The 19,831-nt window shown below is 32.8% G+C and overlaps 1 protein-coding gene and 1 long non-coding RNA gene across 2 annotated transcripts; one reads left to right on the top strand and one right to left on the bottom strand.

The window, feature by feature from the left end:
* Positions 1–903: 903 nt before the first annotated feature.
* On the top strand, positions 904–10,755 carry LOC120086790 (uncharacterized). The gene is made up of 2 exons (XR_005484327.2): positions 904–1,186; positions 10,544–10,755. It is a non-coding gene; the product is annotated as an uncharacterized LOC120086790 (long non-coding RNA).
* Positions 10,756–15,073: 4,318 nt separating this feature from the next.
* On the bottom strand, positions 15,074–19,159 carry LOC120087316 (putative disease resistance protein RGA1). Its single transcript, XM_039044288.2, is given in 4 exon segments — positions 15,074–15,325; positions 15,652–15,736; positions 16,319–18,238; positions 18,241–19,159. Coding segments are annotated over 4 exon segments (2,808 nt in total). The 5' UTR covers positions 19,040–19,159; the 3' UTR covers positions 15,074–15,321.
* Between the last annotated feature and the right edge of the window lie 672 nt (positions 19,160–19,831).

Here is a 19,831-nt window from a genome sequence, read left to right as displayed (position 1 = left end):
ATTTGGTTGTCGATAAAATTAGAGAAAAAGATGTTTAAAGGCATAACTTGATTTTTTTTTAAATATTTAAATTTCAAATTTGTGACAACTCAAGTTGCATGAAATTCTAAGGCCTCTTTGGTAAAGAATTCAGACTATGTTTCATGTTTTCAGATTTAGTGATTTCAAAAAATATGTGTTTGGCAGCCAACTCGAATTTTGTTTAAAACTATTTTCAAATTCAGTGATCTAAATAGTGCAAATTCTTACAAACAACATTTTAATGTTTTCATTGTATCTAGATTTTGGATTTTAAATTTTAAAATTCAAAATTATATTAAACAAAGATAAAAATATTTAGAAATACAATATATCATGTTATAAACTCAATTCATTTCTTTAGAAAATATAATAGGTATCATGTGAAGTAGTTTATATAACATTACAAAATAATAATTATAAATAAATTTTTTAAACATAAATCATATTAATAAATTAATTCATAATAGTTTATTGTCAACCAAATATTAGTGGATAACTAGAATTAGTTTTATATAGTATCAAACTCAAATTCATTTTAAACAAACTATTTAAATTATAATTTAATTTATGAACTTGCTACCTGACAGTTCAATTTTCCCTAATTCACTTAATATTTATTTTTTTTTAAAATAACATTAAAATCTTTACAAACTCATTAATTATTCATTTACTTTGCTCAAATTTATAATTTAGAAAAATAGTTATAACATCGTTTTTTTATATAAATTATAATCAATTTCATAATGTACTTCCATTCTATAACTTTTTTGAAGCACGTACATTCTATAACTTATTAAACCTAAAAAAAAAAAAAAAAAAAAATCCACGCTATTTGGATAAAAACTTATTTTTAACCTTTATGTAGAAGTTTAGGTTTTAATTGGATAAATTTTTATATATAAATTAATTGGATAGAAATTGAATTGCTAGTCGAAGTCCTCTCTATATCATCGGTAAATCTCTCAACAACCGCAAGACCGCGTATTCCAATCCTTGGTCGACTAGTCGGATACCGATCTTCCTGTTTGGCACTCACCACTGCCTTGAACCCGTCTATTCAAGATTTCTCCAAAGAAGGAAATTGAAATAGCACAAAATGGAGAAGTCGAAAAGTAAGAGGATTAGTATGAACATAAATGGGAGTCTTCTACCGCATATTCTTGAGGTAATATTCTCCAAACTCTCAATCGTGTATTTTTCGGTCTTCAGGCTCGTTTGTAAATCTTGGAATGATTTGATTTTAATCATGCTTTGACTTGTAAAATCATATCAAGTACTTTCTTTTTATCGTGTGGTATATTCAAGAGCTACTGTGTCAACTTTAACTCAGAAAAACATTTGGAGGGTTAAGTTATATTGCCTCAATTTCTTTTCATAACATTGATTTATCGTTTACCCTAACTAACAATTCCTGCAATGGACTGTTGCTTATTTTCAAATCTAACAATAAGGTGCACAATACTTATGCTGGCATATTTAATCCGATGATGAAAGAGTTCGTTAAACTTCCTAGAGGCAACAATTCATTTGGAGAAAATGAATATTGTTATGCTCTTAGACAGGTAGCTTATCATTACGAATTCGATTTTTTTCCTAAGACTAAGTGTTGCAAAGTAGTGTGAGCTTTCCCTGACAGGGAAAAGAAATTTCCACTTTGGAAATTTTCACATTTGGTACTGGAACTAGAACTAACCAATGGAAATGTGTCGATTCCGTGCCTTTTAGTATTCATGATGTGGGTGCCTACTATAATGAAGCTCTCTATTGGATTGGTATGAAATAAAAGGGGGTGCATAATGTGACCTATTCATATGTTGTTTGGATGTTGAAAACGAGAAAATCATGACAATAATTTCTCTTTCAAAAGTTGGCTCTATTATCCAAGTGCCAATTTAAGCATTTAATGACATTGCTTATGCAACGTTTCAAGTACCCATGTTATAAGATTGAACTGTGGAGTATGATGCAAAGTAATGGAAAGATTCATGGTTAAGAGATTTGGTATTATTAACTTGCCAAAAGATTGGGTATTGCGTGATAGATGTATTCGGAAAACTCTAATTTTGAATAAAAAAGAATCTCTCCCAAAATAAGGGTGGTGGATGATCTTATTTACAAAAGGAATTAGTTACAAAATGTTCAACTAACTATCATAACAACTAACAACAAACAATTAGCTAACTCCTATCCTTTTAGCTGGTTTTAAAAAGGGTCCTCTCGGTCTTACACCAATCCACCCCTCCCAAAATCAAACTCGTCCTCAAATGAGCTAAGAAACTAAACGAAATTCATCTAGTGCATAATATGATTTCAAATCAACAATATTAAAGACAGAGTTGATATGTAGATCTTCCAATAACTCAATTCGATAAGCATTGGTACCATATTTTGCTATTACTTTACATGGTCCAAGCTATCTATCTTTCAATTTATTATAAGTTCCAGTAGAAAATCGGCTTTTGTGTAAATGAACCATTAGAAGATCTCCTTTTTCAAACGTTACTTCTCTTCTTAACTTATCCTGGGCTTCTTTGTATGATAATTTCTTTCTAAGTGATTTTGGACTTGTTTTTGTAGTTCTCGTATTCTTACCACCATATTTTTAGCTTCAATACTTACATCCACAAATGATGGTAAGTTGGCAAGGTCAAATGTGAGTCTTGGAACTCGAGTATATAGTACTTCAAACAAACATCTTTCGGTTGACCTGTTCTTCAATTGTTGAAGATAAACTCGGCTTGTGCAAGGGTTAAGTCCCATTGTTTAGGTCTTGAGCCACTTAAACAACATATAAGACTTTGCAATATTCTGTTGGTTACCTCCGTTTGACCGTCTATTTGTGGATGAGAAGTACTAAATTTCAATGTAGTGTCAAACTTCTACCATAGAATATGCCAAAAATGGCTAAGGAACTTGACATCTCTGTTTGATACGATGGATTTAGGCATTCCATGAAGTCTAAAAACTTCTCTAAAGAAGAGGTTAGCAATGTAGTGAAGGAACTCTTGAACTAGAAGACCAGTGAGTAAAAGCGGATCATTCCAAACTCCATTATGAAAGAACTTAAACATTTACATTCTAACAGAAAAGATTATGCATTAAGAATAAATTACAGCATGCTTCTTAAATTAAATACAAAGGATCGAGTGATAATACCTTTGAAGAACCCTTTCTTCACGCATTTCCCTCGATCAAACTCGAACGCTTCGAACAGCACGAACGCAACGAGCAACTGGAAAATCCTCGATCACTAATGAGTATAACTCAATCCTCGAACAGAATAAGACACCACCACAAGATTACTTTGGTATTCTCGGTGTGAGAATCTAAGAGTTTGTGGGCTCTGTATGATTTTGGATAGAGTGATGGAGGAAGAAAACGATTGAGTAGACAATTGAGTGTTGGACAGAAAGATCGTTTAACAAATGGAAGTCTATCACATAGACTTGATGCTCGATCATGTAGAAACGTGTACTGTCGTATAGTAACTTGATGCTCGATTGTTTAGGCTCTGTAAAACTATCGAGTAATAAAACTCCTTTTACTTGATAGTGAATTCTGTGAGAGAGTTCGACCGAATCATTTGAAAAACAATTTTTTTCTTTTTATCTCACAGTTACCATAAACCATGTATAACCACCCACCAAGGTCGGTTATTTAGAAAGAAATATTAATTATCATATAGCTAAAAATTATAAATAAATACAATAACTAACTTATCTTATTATATTTATAACCTATAGTTTTAATATCGAATCATATGCAACATAGCCTCATCACCTTCTAACTCTAGATTTTGAGAGGAAGTAGAAGCTTCATGATCATTTTGAGGTTCCACCTCAAATATTGTGCTACTAGTCTTTGTCACTGTAGAAGATGGTTTTTCTGATAACATAAACATTTTATTTTCTCTGAAAACCACATTTCTACTATCCACACACCTCTTTTCACACAAGGTGTCCACATACTATCATATTCTATTTCTAGGGTGCATGCGATGCATAATAGCAAACAGAACTTATGTCTAAGTTTCTATCTCTTGCTTATGCAATTCTAATCTGGCTCTCTCAAGCTTAGATTCTAATCTGACTCTCTCAAGTCTAGATTCTTTCTTTAGACTACTCTCTCAAGTATCTCTAAAGGGTGAATGACGCATATATAAGACAAGATGATTAAATAAAGTGAAGATCTTAGGTCATGCTAGCTAAGTACTTCTCACCCCATTCAGAAATTTAGCTACTCAAGCAAAATATGGAGAGATTGAATAGATGTTGAGATGAGAATTCCATTTACTATGAATAAAGTGCAGAATACAAAACAACAATGGAAAGTAGGGATAAGAAGCCCAGTAGCAATGTCTTGCTTCCCGTGGCTTTTACACTATCTTTTCACTCCAACTCTGCCCAAAAGAATATCCTTACTTTCGCAAGCGTCGGCCCTCTCTCTGTTTATAGCATTTCCCAGCAGTCTTTCGAGCTATCTAGAATGATCTCTCGACGTCTTCTTCTCTTCACTCAACTCTGCCTTCTAAGTATAAGAATAACTACAGACTAACAGTTATCTAATTTGTATATGATCTATCTTCTGTATAGCGAACTCCTCATCGATGGTGGCCTTCAGTATTTATAGAGCTAAAGGTGAAAAAGCTTTTCCCTATAATAATTGCAATGATGAGTGGTCATTAAATCTTCTGTTCTGATGCGCCGATTAATGATCACCAAAAAGTTGAGTGTACTTGCTATAGTGTGTCGTTAACAACTTGTCAACTAAATTCAGATTCGACCGTCATCAGCTTTCCATCTGATGCGTGTTGTTATGCGATGAAATAATGGAGTAAAATGCGATGGTGGAATATGCGTTGTGCATGCAAGTTTTCTCAGCAAGACCCAAGTATAAATCCTATTGAGTTTTCTGGTGAGTCTAGGGTCGAACACAGAGACTAAGGAAACAATATGCGATGGTAATTTTTTATTACTTTGCGGTAGCAAATCAAACGACGTGTTGGTTGGTTGGTTGTTTAAGGTAAAAAAAAAAGCTATGCAACGGATTTGAGAAAAGAGTTAATAACACGAAAGATGTGATGAGTATGCGGAGGAATGGGTTGAGAAGGGATTTAGCTAACACTTCCTAAGATTGCGTTCATGTTATGTGATCCTATTACATACATACAACAACAAGTCATCTCTCAATGCAAATGTTATGGCTTCTAGTTTTAGAACGCATGCGATGATGTCTATAGGACCTATGTTTAAGCCTCTATTCTTGTCTATGCGATGACAAATGACACACATACACAAGGCGACCACATACTACCATAACCTATCTCTAGAGTACATGCGATGCATGTTGGCAAACAAAGCTTATCTCTAAATCTCTATCTCTTGCTTATGCAGATCTAATCTTACTCTCTCGAGTCTAGACTCTAACCTAGCTCTCTCAAGTCTTAGGTTCTTTCTTTAGACTCCCTCTCTAATAGCTCTAAAGGGTGATGAGCGCAACATAAGACAAGATGATCGCATGCAATGAAGATCCTAGGTCATGTTAGCTAAGTACTTTTCAACCCATTCGACAGTTTTAGCTACTCATGCGTATTTTAAAGAGAGTGAACAGATGTAGAAATACAAGTTCCATTCTATATATGAAATCAAAATACAGAATGACAATGTGAAAGAAAGATAAAGAGTCTGGTAGCAATTTCTTGCTTCCCAAGACTTTTACACTGTTATTCTCTACTCTACTCAAAAGATATTCTTGCTCTCGTAAGAGTCGGCCCGCTCTCTGTTTTCCATGCTCCCTGGCACTCTCTCGAGCTGATCAGGATGATCTTCCGGCGTCTTTTCCCTTTTCTCGCTTTCACCTTCTAAGTATAAGAAAACCAAGAACAAGAATAACGAGTCTATATGGTGAACTCTAAAACTGGGCGAACTGGGCGAACTCCTTCAACGAAGGTGACCTTTGGTATTTATAGAGCTTCAGGGGGAAGAACTTTTTCTCTTGAATGATTGCATTGATGGGATGTCATTAATTCTCTGTCTGATACGCCGAATATTTGTCAACAAAAAGTTCGAGTGTACTTGCTACAGTATGTCATAACGACTTGTCAACTTAATTCGGAATCGACCGTCATCAACTTTCTGTCCCATCGTGATTTATTAAGCTTTCACCCAGATGCGCCCACCTTGATATGCCGACTCTATGCGGCCACCTTCTTAAGCAGATTTTCGCAAGCCCAAATGATCGCATAGCCTTGCGGTCGCAAAAATTTTTCGGATCGCATTTTCACTTTGCGCCAACGCATTTTTTGCACAAAATACATAAGTTAGTTTTTTTAATGCGATGGACGCATGCATCGCAATGTTGTGAACTTAATGCTTTTTAACACAATATTGTATATTTTTATCTTCGCAATCCTGCATTGTTCGATAACTTTACGCTGTAATAACGTGCATTTCTGCCCGTTATCACCGTCCCATCATGATTTATTAAGTTTTCACCTTGATGCACCGTCTTTATGCGGCCACCTTCATGAGTAACTTCTCGAGCGCATATGATCGCATGACTTTGCAGTCGCAATCTTTCAATGTGTGCGGACACCGAATTCCTTGGATCACAATTTTACTTGCGCCAACGCATTTTTCCTGCACAAAATAAGTAAGTTAGCTACTTTTATTCGATGGGCATATGCGATCGCAATATTCTCAGTTTACCACTTTTGGACATGATTTTATATGTTTTTACCGTCGCATTCCCTCACTGTTTTACTCATTTACACTGTAATAATGTGCATTTCTACCCGTTATCAGATACCACAACCTAAAGCCCTTTACTCTCAGTGTAAAGTCTAAGAACATGCACTTTACAACCCTTGGTTTCAACTTCCCTTGGCTTTGGTGCACATAGCCTACACAACCAAACACTTTCAAGTGTTCCAACTTAGGTAGCTGCCCTGTCCACCTCTCTTCAAGAGTCTTCAGCTCTATGGATTGATGTGGGCATCTATTAATTGTGTATATTATGTAGGAGATAGCTTCAACCCAATATTTTTTAGGCAATAAGGCATTGGATAGCTAACATCTTACTATTTCTAACATTGTTCACTATTTTCAGCATTGTTCTATTCAACCTTTCAGCTACTCCATTTCGTTGAGGTGTGTATCTCACGGTTTTATGCCTTACTATGCAATGCTCCCTGCAAAACAAGTTGAATTTCTCACCACAAAACTCTAAACCATTATCAGTCCTCAAATGTTTAATTTGTTTAGAGGTATGCTTCTCAATCAAGATCTTCCATTCTTTAAATCTACTAAACACTTCATCTTTGGATTTTAAAAAGTAAACTCAACTCTTCCTTGAGTAATCATCTACAAATGAAAGAAAGTATCTTGCTCCACTTAAAGATGGAGAGTGAGCTGGGCCCTACAAGTCTGAATGCACATATTCAAGGATTTCCTTTGAAGTGTGTTGTCCTTTGGGGAATTGCTGTCATGTTGTTTTGCCTTAATATGCAATGTTAACAGAATTTAAGGTTGTCTTTAACGCCCCTTGGAAGAATCCCCTATTTAGAAAGCACTTGCAGCCCCCTCACACTGATATGAGAAAGCCTTTTGTGCCACAACTCATCTTCAGTAGGTTCATCATCAGTTACCAATAATGCCGAGTGTGCCATTTGCACATCCCTGATGACATATAAACCATTTACCTTGGTTGTGTTGAGATAAAATTGAAAATTTGAAAAAACAAAACACAAAAATGGAAAAACTTGGTTTTCCATTATCTATCTCCTAGTTGCTTAAACAAAAGCCATCAACTTTTGCCTTGTGTTACTTCAAACATGAACTGCAACTCATGAAACTCCCTTCCTTGCATGATGATATGTAATATATTGAAGAATTTGGATTGAAATTCGGGCATGCAATCAAGAGAGAATTTTAGAGAAAATTCGTGTTGAAGAAGGAGTTCTTCAACCAGATTGTTGCTATGAGCTATTCTCCTTCATCCCTTGATTCAGGCTTGTTTTGAGTCCCACAACTCAATCTAGAGCACCAAGAGAATAGTGGGAAAGATCTTAAGGTGGTCTGTAACAAGATTTGAAGAAGATTGCTACTGGAGAACAAGCTTTGAAAGAAGTTCTACAAGAGATATGTTATTAAACTCACTTGTATTCTGCAAGAGCATGTTTTATATTTGCCAAAATTAATGAATTAGAGTGTTTAAATAATCCTTGTTGCTTCCGCTGTTTCCGATACATTCCTACAGGTTGCCATCAAAACTACTTTAGAATCCTCAATAATTTTAAAAGTGCCTCCCACACCTCTATACTCACAGCCTATGGCATCGAGCATCCCCAAAGATAGGAGTTTTCTCTTCAAAGTAGGAATATGCCTCATGTTCCTAATCAATTTCACTGAACCATCCTGCATTTTCAAGGACACAGACCCTATTCTAACAGCTCTACAAGTGTTATTGTTTCCCATATGGATCAACCCACCATCTTACTTCTTATAAGTGCAAAACCATCCCTTGGATGGTGTCATGTGGACTGAGCAGCCAGAATCTAACACCCAATCTTGAATCTCCATAGTATTCTGGTCTTTACCTTCTTCAGTAGCATCTAATGCATCTAAATAGACTAGGGAATTCTCTCTTATAGCAGCCTCGGTCTGTTTACCCCTCTTGTTCTGTTTGTTCAATTTTCTCTTCAAGACATAACAGTTCTTTTTCATGTGTCCCATTTTGTGACAAAAATGGTACTTTATCTTGGACTTATCTGCATTGTTTTGTTCCCCTTTTCATTATTCTTCTTCTTCCTTTTGAGAATAAACCTTCACCTCCTTATTGATCCTTCTTACTCATTTGCAACTTAAGTTATTTGACTCTCACAGCTGATATGATAGCTTTTGTGGTAATTCTTTCTCTACCGTATTTCATTGCAGTCTTCACATCTTTGAAAGATTCTGGTAGAGAATTTAGTAGTATGAACGCCTCATTCTCTTCCTTAATATTATCTCTGATTGATCTGAATTTAGAAGATAGTCTCTTGAACTCATTTAGATTATCCGTGAGGGACTTTACTGCATCCATCTTGTAGGTGAAGAATCTTTCCCTCAAGAAAGCTTTGTTGGGCAAGTCTTTGTTGAGATATATCTCATTCAATTTATTCCACAGGGCATAGGCAATAGACTAATCTATAATTCACTATCAATGACATTTAGGACAATGGTTCCATACGCGTTTGCCTCAATTGTCTCTTTGTCCACCTTAGAGAGCATTTCAGGGCACTTTGCAAGGTCCGTAATGGTCAAGAGAGCCTTCTGCTGCCCCAAGACTGCTTTAATCTTTACTTTCCATAGTTCAAAAGCTATCTTACCATCAAACTTCTCAATCTCATATCTGGTAGTTGCCATTCTTGATCTTCAAAACTAACTATTATGAATCAAGAATTCAAATCTTAAAGTTGTCTTTAACTGCTCACTGTGCTCTGATACCATTTGTTGTTCCAGATGACAATATCTTCACATTCACAATCACAAAACACCAATCACAATCACAAAACACTCAGATGTAATGGTCAATAACAATTCAAGAGTCAGGGGAGGTAGTATGTTGAGGCTTGAAAATCTTCTATCATTTACCAAATGACAACTCGATCGTGTAGACGAAGCACTAAGAAACTAAACAATAGTTCAATTATGTAAACGATTGGATGAAGCGCTAGACGATCGTGTGAACGATAGTTAAGTGGAGCTAGACGATCGTGTAGACGACAGTTAAGGAGTTAAACGATTGTATAGACAATTGGACGCGAAGCTAAATAATTGAGTACATGATGCGATAGGAACTTGCTAAAATGAAAATTTGAAGATATCTCCTCTTCTGAAGGAGACAACTAAATAAGAGAACTACCTGAAGTAGCAGAGTGGTTAATTCCAAGCAACAATTTATGGATGCCTTGGACGATTTTATATGCCTTCATTAGTATGATAGACTAGAGGGTGGTTGATGTGTCAGGTGATCTTTCAATGACTACCGTGTTCACTGCAGCTAGGAGCTTTGTTATTCTATTTGCTGTTTGGTCTTTACATTTGCATTCTTATAGTCGGCATTTGATTTAGCGTAAAAGCTTGTCCTTGAGTGAACCTTAATCGATTGGTCCAGAGGTCGGCAAGGACTATGTAATCAATAAAAGAGAGGGAGTGACTTTAAGTCAGGGTGACCGCTTACCAAGAATTTAATCTCTTATAAGTTATAATTACAAACCAACGCTTCCCAGTTATGGTAGTAATAGGTGACGATCGTGTAAATGATACTTTAGTAAATTCTAAACGATCGTAGAGTTAGAAAGGAAAGACACAAGAGTTTAAGTGGTTCGACCAAAGGCCTACGTCCATTGTACAAATCAGAAGGTTCTCTTTTATTACTCTTCAAAGTATTACAGAATGAATGCCTTACTCTCTCGATTTCTTATTCACTCTTACTCTTCTTATTACATTAATCTCACATTCGTTTTCCTTTATATATGTAGGCACAATGGTCAACAATGAAGCTCTAGTGGTTACAACATATAACAGAAAGATGTCGACAACGGTTCAACTTCCAGCTGCGCTGTTCTTCTTGATTTCGAGTCTTTCTGTAACATGTTTGAAGCCAAAATAATGGAAATATTGAGGCAAAAGCCCAAAGACTAAACATGCCTTCTTTAATAACTATTTCATTAAACTTCTTGGATGGGTTGAACCACTTGCCTACTGTTCCAAAATTATCTCCTCTTTGTGAAATCTAATAGGAAATAACAAAGCTAAAAAAATAAAATACTAACAAAACATAGCACCGACAAATTTGATGTGGAAAAAATCGCCCAAATTGAGAAGTAAAAAACTATGTCATGACAAGCAAATATTTTTTTCCATCAATTTGGATTTTCAATTCCTTTTCCCACGTATCCATTTGAAGAGACGAGTTATAAATCTTTTGAGTTGCGGACTCTATTATCTTGTGGATAATAATTTTCACATCAAATTCTTTAGGAATACACAACCATAACCTCAATTGAAATTGATTACTAAACATCCTATATGGCTGTAAATAGATTGAGCAAGGGCAATTTTTCGTAGCGTTGAAGAGAATAGCTTCAACCATAGATGAAAAATGAGGAAGATTTCGAAGGAAGGGATCTGAGAGTCAAGTAGCAAAACAAGTGGGAAGTGAGTTTGGGACAAGAGTTAAGATTAGGTAAATTTGGGATACAAAAGTCTGGGTCGATAAAGCAAAAGGTGACTAGCAACTATATACTATATTGATATATATTTCACTTTCAATATCAACCAACCATATAAAATTGGTGTATTTAATTTTTAAAGAAGGTGAGTTAAGCATTACCTTATCACAAAGTAACTCCAGCTGAGTCCTTCATCAGCTTACCTCATATAAGAAAAACAGAATTTATTAAAAGGATGTTAACAACTGAAAATAAGTAACTACTCTTTATCTTGTAGATTTCTTATAAATGTTCAGAGAGAAGAAAAAAATAGCGAGAGAGTTCATTTTGTGAAGAATTTGTAAAGATCTGGAAACACCTTAAAATCACTTGAATAAAGAAAGAAACTCATACCTTTTAAAGTGGATGTAGGTCTATTAGACCAAACCACTATAACCATTGTGTTGATCTTTTTCTTCTCTTTACATTTTTCGTACTGCATGTTAAAGATTTTTATCTTCTTCTTCGATTTCATCATAAAACCCCAAGAACATATAAGAGAGAAAGAAGAACGAGAGAGTTAGACCTTAGAGAGAGAGAACAAAATCTGAAATGATTGAACATATGAGGTAAGTGTGAATTTTTATCCTTCAGAGTAGTTCAACTACATGGCTTAATTTGCTTCATACATGGCACCTACCACCATTTTTTTGGGTCGAATTTGTTGTTGAATATCTCAATGGGCCTATCTTTGAAGTTCAACTTATTATAACTATTGGAATGCCTTGAATTTGTTTGTTGTCGCTTCAAACAACAAGTATGGGGGTTTCACGGTAGTTATTTATGATTATGACCATATGACTTAGAGTAGTGTGCTATAAAAACTCTCTAACCTTTAGAGGCGTTGGTTTTGGTGTATTCAGAAAACATTCTCCCTAATAATACTGTTCTCCCTCTGCCCCGTAGACGTAGCTAACACGCCATTAGTGAACCACGTATATCTGTATGTTGATACTTTTTACGTTTTTTATTTTTTAATTATCGATTATTTAATAATAACTGAATGGTCCATTGCTTTTAACATAATTTAATTTTGAAGAATGTAGCCTAGGATATATAGTCGTCTCAGTTTGCTATATATAATTTTGAGTAATTAAAGTAGGAAAAGAAAGTAATGTAGAAAACTATTGCATCTCATAGACACCTTTATTTTTTAATTTATTATTATTATTTTTTTAATTTGAAGGAACTATTGACATCTCAGACTTGTTTCCACTATCAATGACTTCTTAATTTTGTAGGTTACCATACACAAACTTTGTCATTATCACCTTAGAGAGGGAAAAAACTGCAAAATAGCAAGCAACTTAACTATGAATAAGATAAAAAAGGGCTACTTTACATTATTATTATTATTATTATTATTATTATTATTATTATTATTATTATTATTATTATTATTATTATTATTATTATTTGTTTGTTTGTTTATTCGGAAAAGAAGTGTACCATGAGCCCAAGTGGTAGAAATTAGTAGAGAGGGAGAGGGAGAGGGAGAGGGAGAGGGAGAGAGCATATAAAAAAGAAACGTTTTTAAAATTCCTTAACAATTATGAAAACGTTTTTTAAATATATATAAAAAAACAGAAAATTGAATTGGGAATCAAAACATACTTATTTTAAAAAATTAAAAACTAAAAATCTTATAGAATAATCGTAATGTGTTTTGTTTTTATATTACAAGCATATATAAATATTAAAAATTAAAAGGAAAATGGTTATTCAACAACAAAGCTTAAAAAACTTGGTTTTATTTTACTACCCATTCAAATATTTCTCCAACAAGGAAGAAATGAAAGTTCAAATTCGAGAAAACAAAGTTTTTTTTTTTTTTAAAAAAAACAAATAGAACCTTTAATAATATATGCATTAAGATGGCTCATGCTTTTAAAGACAGGAAGCTTTCATTATTGAGTTGAGTAAGTTTTGCATCTAAACAATGACTAAATATTTTTTTTCGGAGAGGATCCAAAGGTCAACAATAATTAAAAAAACGAGAGAAATTATTTTAAATGGTAAAACTATTAAAAATATTTACAAGATATAGCAAAATTTTAGAACTATCAAATGATAGACGTTGATAGACACTGATAAACTTCTATCCGTATATATAAATGGCACTAATAGACACTAATAGAAATCTATCAGTGTTCATCAGACAAAGTAAAGTCTTTAAAAGTGGTAACCAAATAATTGCTGCATCCATTCACGTTGCTTTGGAATAATCTCATTGAAATAAAATTAAAAAAAAAAAACAAATACCATTTTGGTCTTTATACCATGAAGTTTCTTCAATTTAGTCCATATATTTTCAATTGTCTGATTTTAGTCTCTGTACTTCTAATAAATCTTAAATTTGTCAAAGTTAATTTTATTAAAATTATTAAATAATAATAATAAATTTCAGGTAAGAAAATAAAACATGTGAATATATTTTTGAAAAATTGAAAAAAATCAACAACAAACTAAATAGATTAAATTTAAGATTTATTAAAAGTACGGAGATTAAAATTGAACGATAAAAAATATAAAGATTAAAATTAAACAAACCTCAAAGTATGGGGATCAAAATATAATTTAACTCAATGTGTTTGAGAATTAAAAAGAAAAGAAAATAAATGAAATGAAAAGTCTTGGGATATGCACTCAAATAATAATGTTCTATTACCGCTTTGTGATATGCTATTATTTTGTTTCTCTTTTTTTTTTTTAAAGGTAAATTAAAATTGAAAAAGAAAAAGATAGTGGCATGATGTGATGCCAAAGTGATTGAAAAAAAGACACATCGAATATAAGCTCTCTTAATTTTTTTCAACGTGAGATCTTTGATAAGTAATACCTCTATTTAGTCAATATATGCAGATTTCTTCAAATGTCAGTTTTACAAAATGAACAACTAGAGTTAATACGTGAACAATTCTAAAAAAATCTATAAAAAAATCTAAATACATTCACTTATGAAAATATAGGGATATAATTGATATAATTCTAATTCTCACACAAGATATTTCTAAACGAAATGTAATTCAGGGTAAAAAATTAATAGAAGAAAGCTGTTAGACATTGATTTAAATTAATCATTAATTGGAATAAATTATTCCAACTCCGAATTAGGTGAAAGATTAATAGAAAGAAAGAAGAAAACATTTCTTTTTTTTAAATCCACCTGAAAATCATTGATCTCTCTTTTTGTCAGACACATTTTATTTTTCTATGGTCCTCCAAAAATCGCACACCAAACTCCTTGTATAAAAGTTAAAAAAGTAAGGAGGGCGAGGAAGGATTTTTTATTTTTTATTTTTACTTTTCCTGGAGCATTTCGGTAATATTGCTTTGTGGAGCCCTAAAAAAGTTCAAAAAGTTGGAAAAAGACTAGAAAAAGTTATATATATATATATATATATATATATATATATATATATATAGAAAATGTGTTAATTTTAAAAGGCCAAAAACTTTGTAGGTTAGAAATAATAATTTTCCAAATTTATTTTTCTTTGCTTGAATTGGATTGCGTTGGCTAGGTTAGAAACGAGAAAAAATTGTTATATAAGCTAATTTAGCTTGATAAGATGTTGGGCCTAAGTCTATAAGACAACTCATCAAGCTAGCATGTCCTTACATAAAAGAACCCCTTTATCTATGTAGTTGACAACAAGTCGAAACATACTACTATAAGAATAGGACCTCACTCCTGAAACAAGGTATGTAATCTAATTGTGTTCAACTCAACACCACTTTTCTCTCAATACTTACTTAAATGATTGGAGTATATTGAACAAAGAAAAGACATTGGTATTGACTATGATGAAAATTTGATATATATATATGCAAATTATGTATTGTATACACACAATTTTCAGATAGAATAAGCAAGAAATAGCAATTAAACAAGTAGAATAAAGTAATTAGTGTTTAAAAACAATAAGAAATGCAAAAAAAGGAACGATGAGAAGCAAGGCTAAAGGAGAGAAGAGAAAAACACGATGAGCGTAGAACATTCTGTTATTCATTTCCTTTCCAACATGAAGTTCACTTTAAGAAACTTACCTGCAATTGTAAACATTACATTATTTTCATTATTTGTTGTTTATTTTATATATTTTTCACACATATATATATGATAGAATTAGATTCAGAAATAAAATTATATATCTAATAAACAGTAAAAAAAGAATTTGAGTCACAGATCTTTTAGTAACTTATAGATTCTATATGTGAGATCAATTGAACCATGTTTGTTTTGTCAAATTCCATTAATACATAAAAGCATATAAACTAAATAATTTGAAAGAAATATAATAATAATATTAATAATAATAACAAAAGCATTAGAAAAATATGGTCAATAGTTTTGGGATTCAGAATGTTCATACCCACAAAAGAAGGAACCTATGTTAGTTATGCAAGCTCTCATTTTCCACTTTTCTTCACTCTCATCATCTGAATCATCTGAATCATCTGATAATAAAACAGTAAACATTATTAATTATATGAATAAAAAGATAATATAATTAAATATGGAGATTAAATTACTAATTTCTTACTTAGTTATATACTTTTACTTATAATTTCAAAATCTGTACCAAGTTTTGAAAAAAAAAAATAATTCTTAAAAACTTATTTTTGAAATTTAAAATTTCACTAAGAAAGATGAAAATCATCTTGAGAAAATCTACTTAATTTTAAAAATCAAATGGTGTATATGGAAATTTGTTTGATAAACATTATGATTTTATGTTTCTAAATATTAAGAAATATTTATAAAAATTAATGATTAAAATTTGAAATTCCAAATTAAGTTAATAATGAAGTCGTAAAACTTTGATTTAACATAATAAGATGCAACAATTTTATAAGTGAATGGAAATAAGATAACAATATAATAATAAGAGTGAAAGTGGCAACAAATATTTAGGATGTGCTTTTAAAAATATTAAAATTAAAAGAAAAATAAAATTGGAATTTTAATCAAAATAAAAATTCGTATGTGTCTGTATATATGAAGGATGAAATTAAAAGGGTAATTGTGAGAAGAAAGACCTGACAAATAAGGTCGTTCCTTATAAGAAAAGAAAGTAACATGGGAAATGTTAGGCCAATCCTCTCCCCCCTTCTTGCATCTCTCCTTAAGTTGAGGGCAGTCCCATATGCGAAGAGATTCCAAAGATTCGAGTTGTCGCATTTTCATGGACAGTGATTTTAATTCTGGACATTTCACAATTTTCAGAGCTATAAGAGAAGTGGTGCTGCCAATCCATTCGGACAAACTTATGAGAGATCCCAAGTTGATTAAAGATAGAATTTTGAGAGCCCGAAGGTAGCCGAACTGATTTACATGTTGCAATCTAGGACAATTTTTAATATCAATCATAGTTAAATACAACGAGGTGGACACCCAATTGGGTAATTCTACTCCACAATACCCTTTAATACTCAAGACTTCAACATTTGGATGTGGTTCTAAGCCTTCCAATATTGTTTCATCACTCTCAACTGCTTCACATTCATCATTCCCCAATTTCCATTCTAGTTTCAAACGCCGGTAATCTCTTCTGTCTTTAAGGTTTACTGAGTTGACTTCAAATGGAGTGGACCTCAACATCTCTAGACCTATGATTCTTAACCCATCTTCCATATAATAATTCAGCTTATTGAATTCCCTTAGCTTATTTAAATTTTTACAGTCCAACACAAATGAACTTAATGTTTGTAGATAACTCAAATTCTCTATCCCTCTTGGCGTATAGATTAATTTTATTGGATTAAAAAGAAGATGTCTGAGATTTACAAGATTGCTAAGATCCCTTGGAAACTTCTTCAGACGATAACAACCGGCTAGATTTAGTGTTTGCAAATTTTGCAATTCCGTGATGGAGTTTGGAATTGATTCCACATGCGAGCTAACAGTGAAATTTAGATATCGAAGATGTTTAAGCCTTTTTATAGACTTTGACACATTACGGATTTGTAATACTCGCAGACGTGGCAACATCAAAAATAGTTTGTCCAAAAAACTTTTTTCTGCTAGAGGCACCGGACCATATGGATAGAATAATAGAAGGAACGTTCTTAATCCTTTGGCTTCACGTAATTTAGATAGAACATTCTCCTCGTCTACGCATACTTCATAGTTAAATGAAATATGGCGAGTGTGTTTACTCACAACATATTCATCATCATCATCTCCATACACATATAATAATTTCTTTCCAGCTACCTCCCTTGCAAGATCACGCATCACATCATGCATAGAAACAATATCATCCGATGTACCATTCTCATCATGAATAGAACTTTCATAGAAAAACCTCCAACGTAATTCATTTATATAGTCCTTCCCAATATCCTCCATGGATTTTCCTCCATTTGATGATTTGATAAAACCTTGAGCCATCCATTGTCTAATCAATTCATTCGAATTAATTTTATATCCTTTGGGAAACAAGGATGTGTAGGCAAAACATTGCTTCAAATTTGGTGGCAAATAGTTATAGCTCAATTTTAATGTTGATATCACATTACGACCATTATTGTTTTGTTCTTGAGTAACATTTAAAAGTTCATTATCCTTGATGAGCATCCAGGCTTCCGTTGAAGTTGTTCCATATAATAAACTTCCTATGTGACTTATTACAAGAGGAATACCTCCACATTTCTTTGAAATTTCTTTTCCCAATCGTACCAAGTTTGGATCTATTGACTCTAATTCACTTTCTTTAAATGCCACTTGTTTAAACAACCTCCAAGAATGGTCCTCAGGTAAGTCTTTCAAAGAAACTATTTCAATGTCTGGAACTACTTTATGACTATCACGCTTTGTGATCAAAATCTTACTCCCTCTTGCACCAACCATTAACAAGCTTTTCAAATTCTCCCATTCATTTTTGTTTTCACTCCATACATCATCCATAACTAACAAATACTTATTTCCTTCTATCACTTTTTGAAGCTTTTTTTTAAAGCTTCCAGTCCTTCTACCTCAGCTTTCTTTTCTGTTGCCGATTCTATTATCTTTTTCAATATTGTACTCCTATCGAATTGATTAGAAACCCAAATCCAAATTCTTGGATTAAAACAATCTTTAACTTCTTTGTCATCGTAGAGAGCTCTAGCCAAGGTTGTCTTGCCTATTCCACCCATTCCAACAATGGCAATGAATGAAACATTAGCTTTTACATTCATATCATCCTCTGCCAGTAAAAGGTTTTTTATGTAGCTCATATCATCATCCCTTCCAATCACTTTCACCTCTTCTAAAGAAGATTCAGTTTCCCGTCTCTTTCCAAATGGATGAGATAAAGCACTTGACATCATCGGTTCAACATTTATATTCAAACGAAACTTATCTTTTTCTTGGGAAATAACATCTAGCCTCTCATTAATTTTCTTGAGTTGACGTGTCATCCTATAGTTAAATGCAAGTTGGTTAGAATTGGAGAAGAAGATTCTAACCTGTTTTGCATTTTTGCCTCTTGTCATCACTTCTCGACGGCGAGACTCGGTAGCGACTTCATCAAGCACATCCTCCGCATCATAAAAAGCTTGGCCCAACTTTTCAAGCCAATCCGTCAAAGAATGTTCACCTTTCAATTCACGCTCCTGTGCATCACAAAGTACAGCCTTAATGGCTGAAACATTGGTCTTGAGTTTGTCGAGATCATCGTCGAATTCCCGTAGCATTCCAAGGCGTTGTAATGCTTGAGAGCCTAGTAGATTCAAGATCTCCCCACCAACACTGGAAAGAACTCCTTCGAGGGCCATGGTTTATGGTTTTTCAGATGATCTTTAATGGAAGGCAACAAGCAACAGATATTATTATATTGCTTGTGATAATTTCCCAATACTCATACACTTTATATATAGTGATAAAATAGAAGAATATTTGTTGGGGAACAATATATATGTATATATATCACCAAACCTTTTCCTTTCAAATTCTCTATACTTTACTTCTCTCTCCTTTTCAAGCAAAATCACATTCACGTTGCTTGTGGCCATTCCCCTTTTTTTTTTGTCTCTTGTGTCCCTCTCAATTTAAACAAATAAATTATCCTTTTTTATTTTTGCACACCAAACTCCTTACATAAAAGTTAAAAAAGTAAGGAGGGCCAAGAAGGATTTTTTATTTTTGCTTTTCCTGGAGAAAAGAAACTGGTATTTATATATATATGCAAACTATGTCTTGTATACACACAACTTTAAGATAGAACAAGAAATAACAATTAAACAAGTAGAATAAAGTAATTAGTGTTTAAAAATAATAAGAAAGACAAAAAAAAAAAAAAAAAAAAGAATGATAAGAATCAAGGCTAAAGGAGAGAAGAGAAAAGCACGATGAGCGTAGAACATTCTATTATTTATCTCCTTCACAACATGAAGTTCACTTTAAGAAACTTACCTGCAATTGCAAACATTACATTATTTTTATTATTTGTTGTTCATTTTATATATTTTTCACACATATATAAATGATAGAATTAGATTCAGAAATAAAATTATACATCTAGTAAAGAGTGACAAAAGAATTTGAGTCACAGACCTTTTAATAACTTA

Source organism: Benincasa hispida, chromosome 9 (assembly GCF_027475165.1).
Source record: "Benincasa hispida cultivar pf3 chromosome 9, pf3_genome.v1.1, whole genome shotgun sequence".
NCBI lineage: Eukaryota > Viridiplantae > Streptophyta > Magnoliopsida > Cucurbitales > Cucurbitaceae > Benincasa > Benincasa hispida.
Note: the sequence above shows the minus strand (reverse complement) of the source record. Positions and strands in the feature narration are given on the sequence as shown.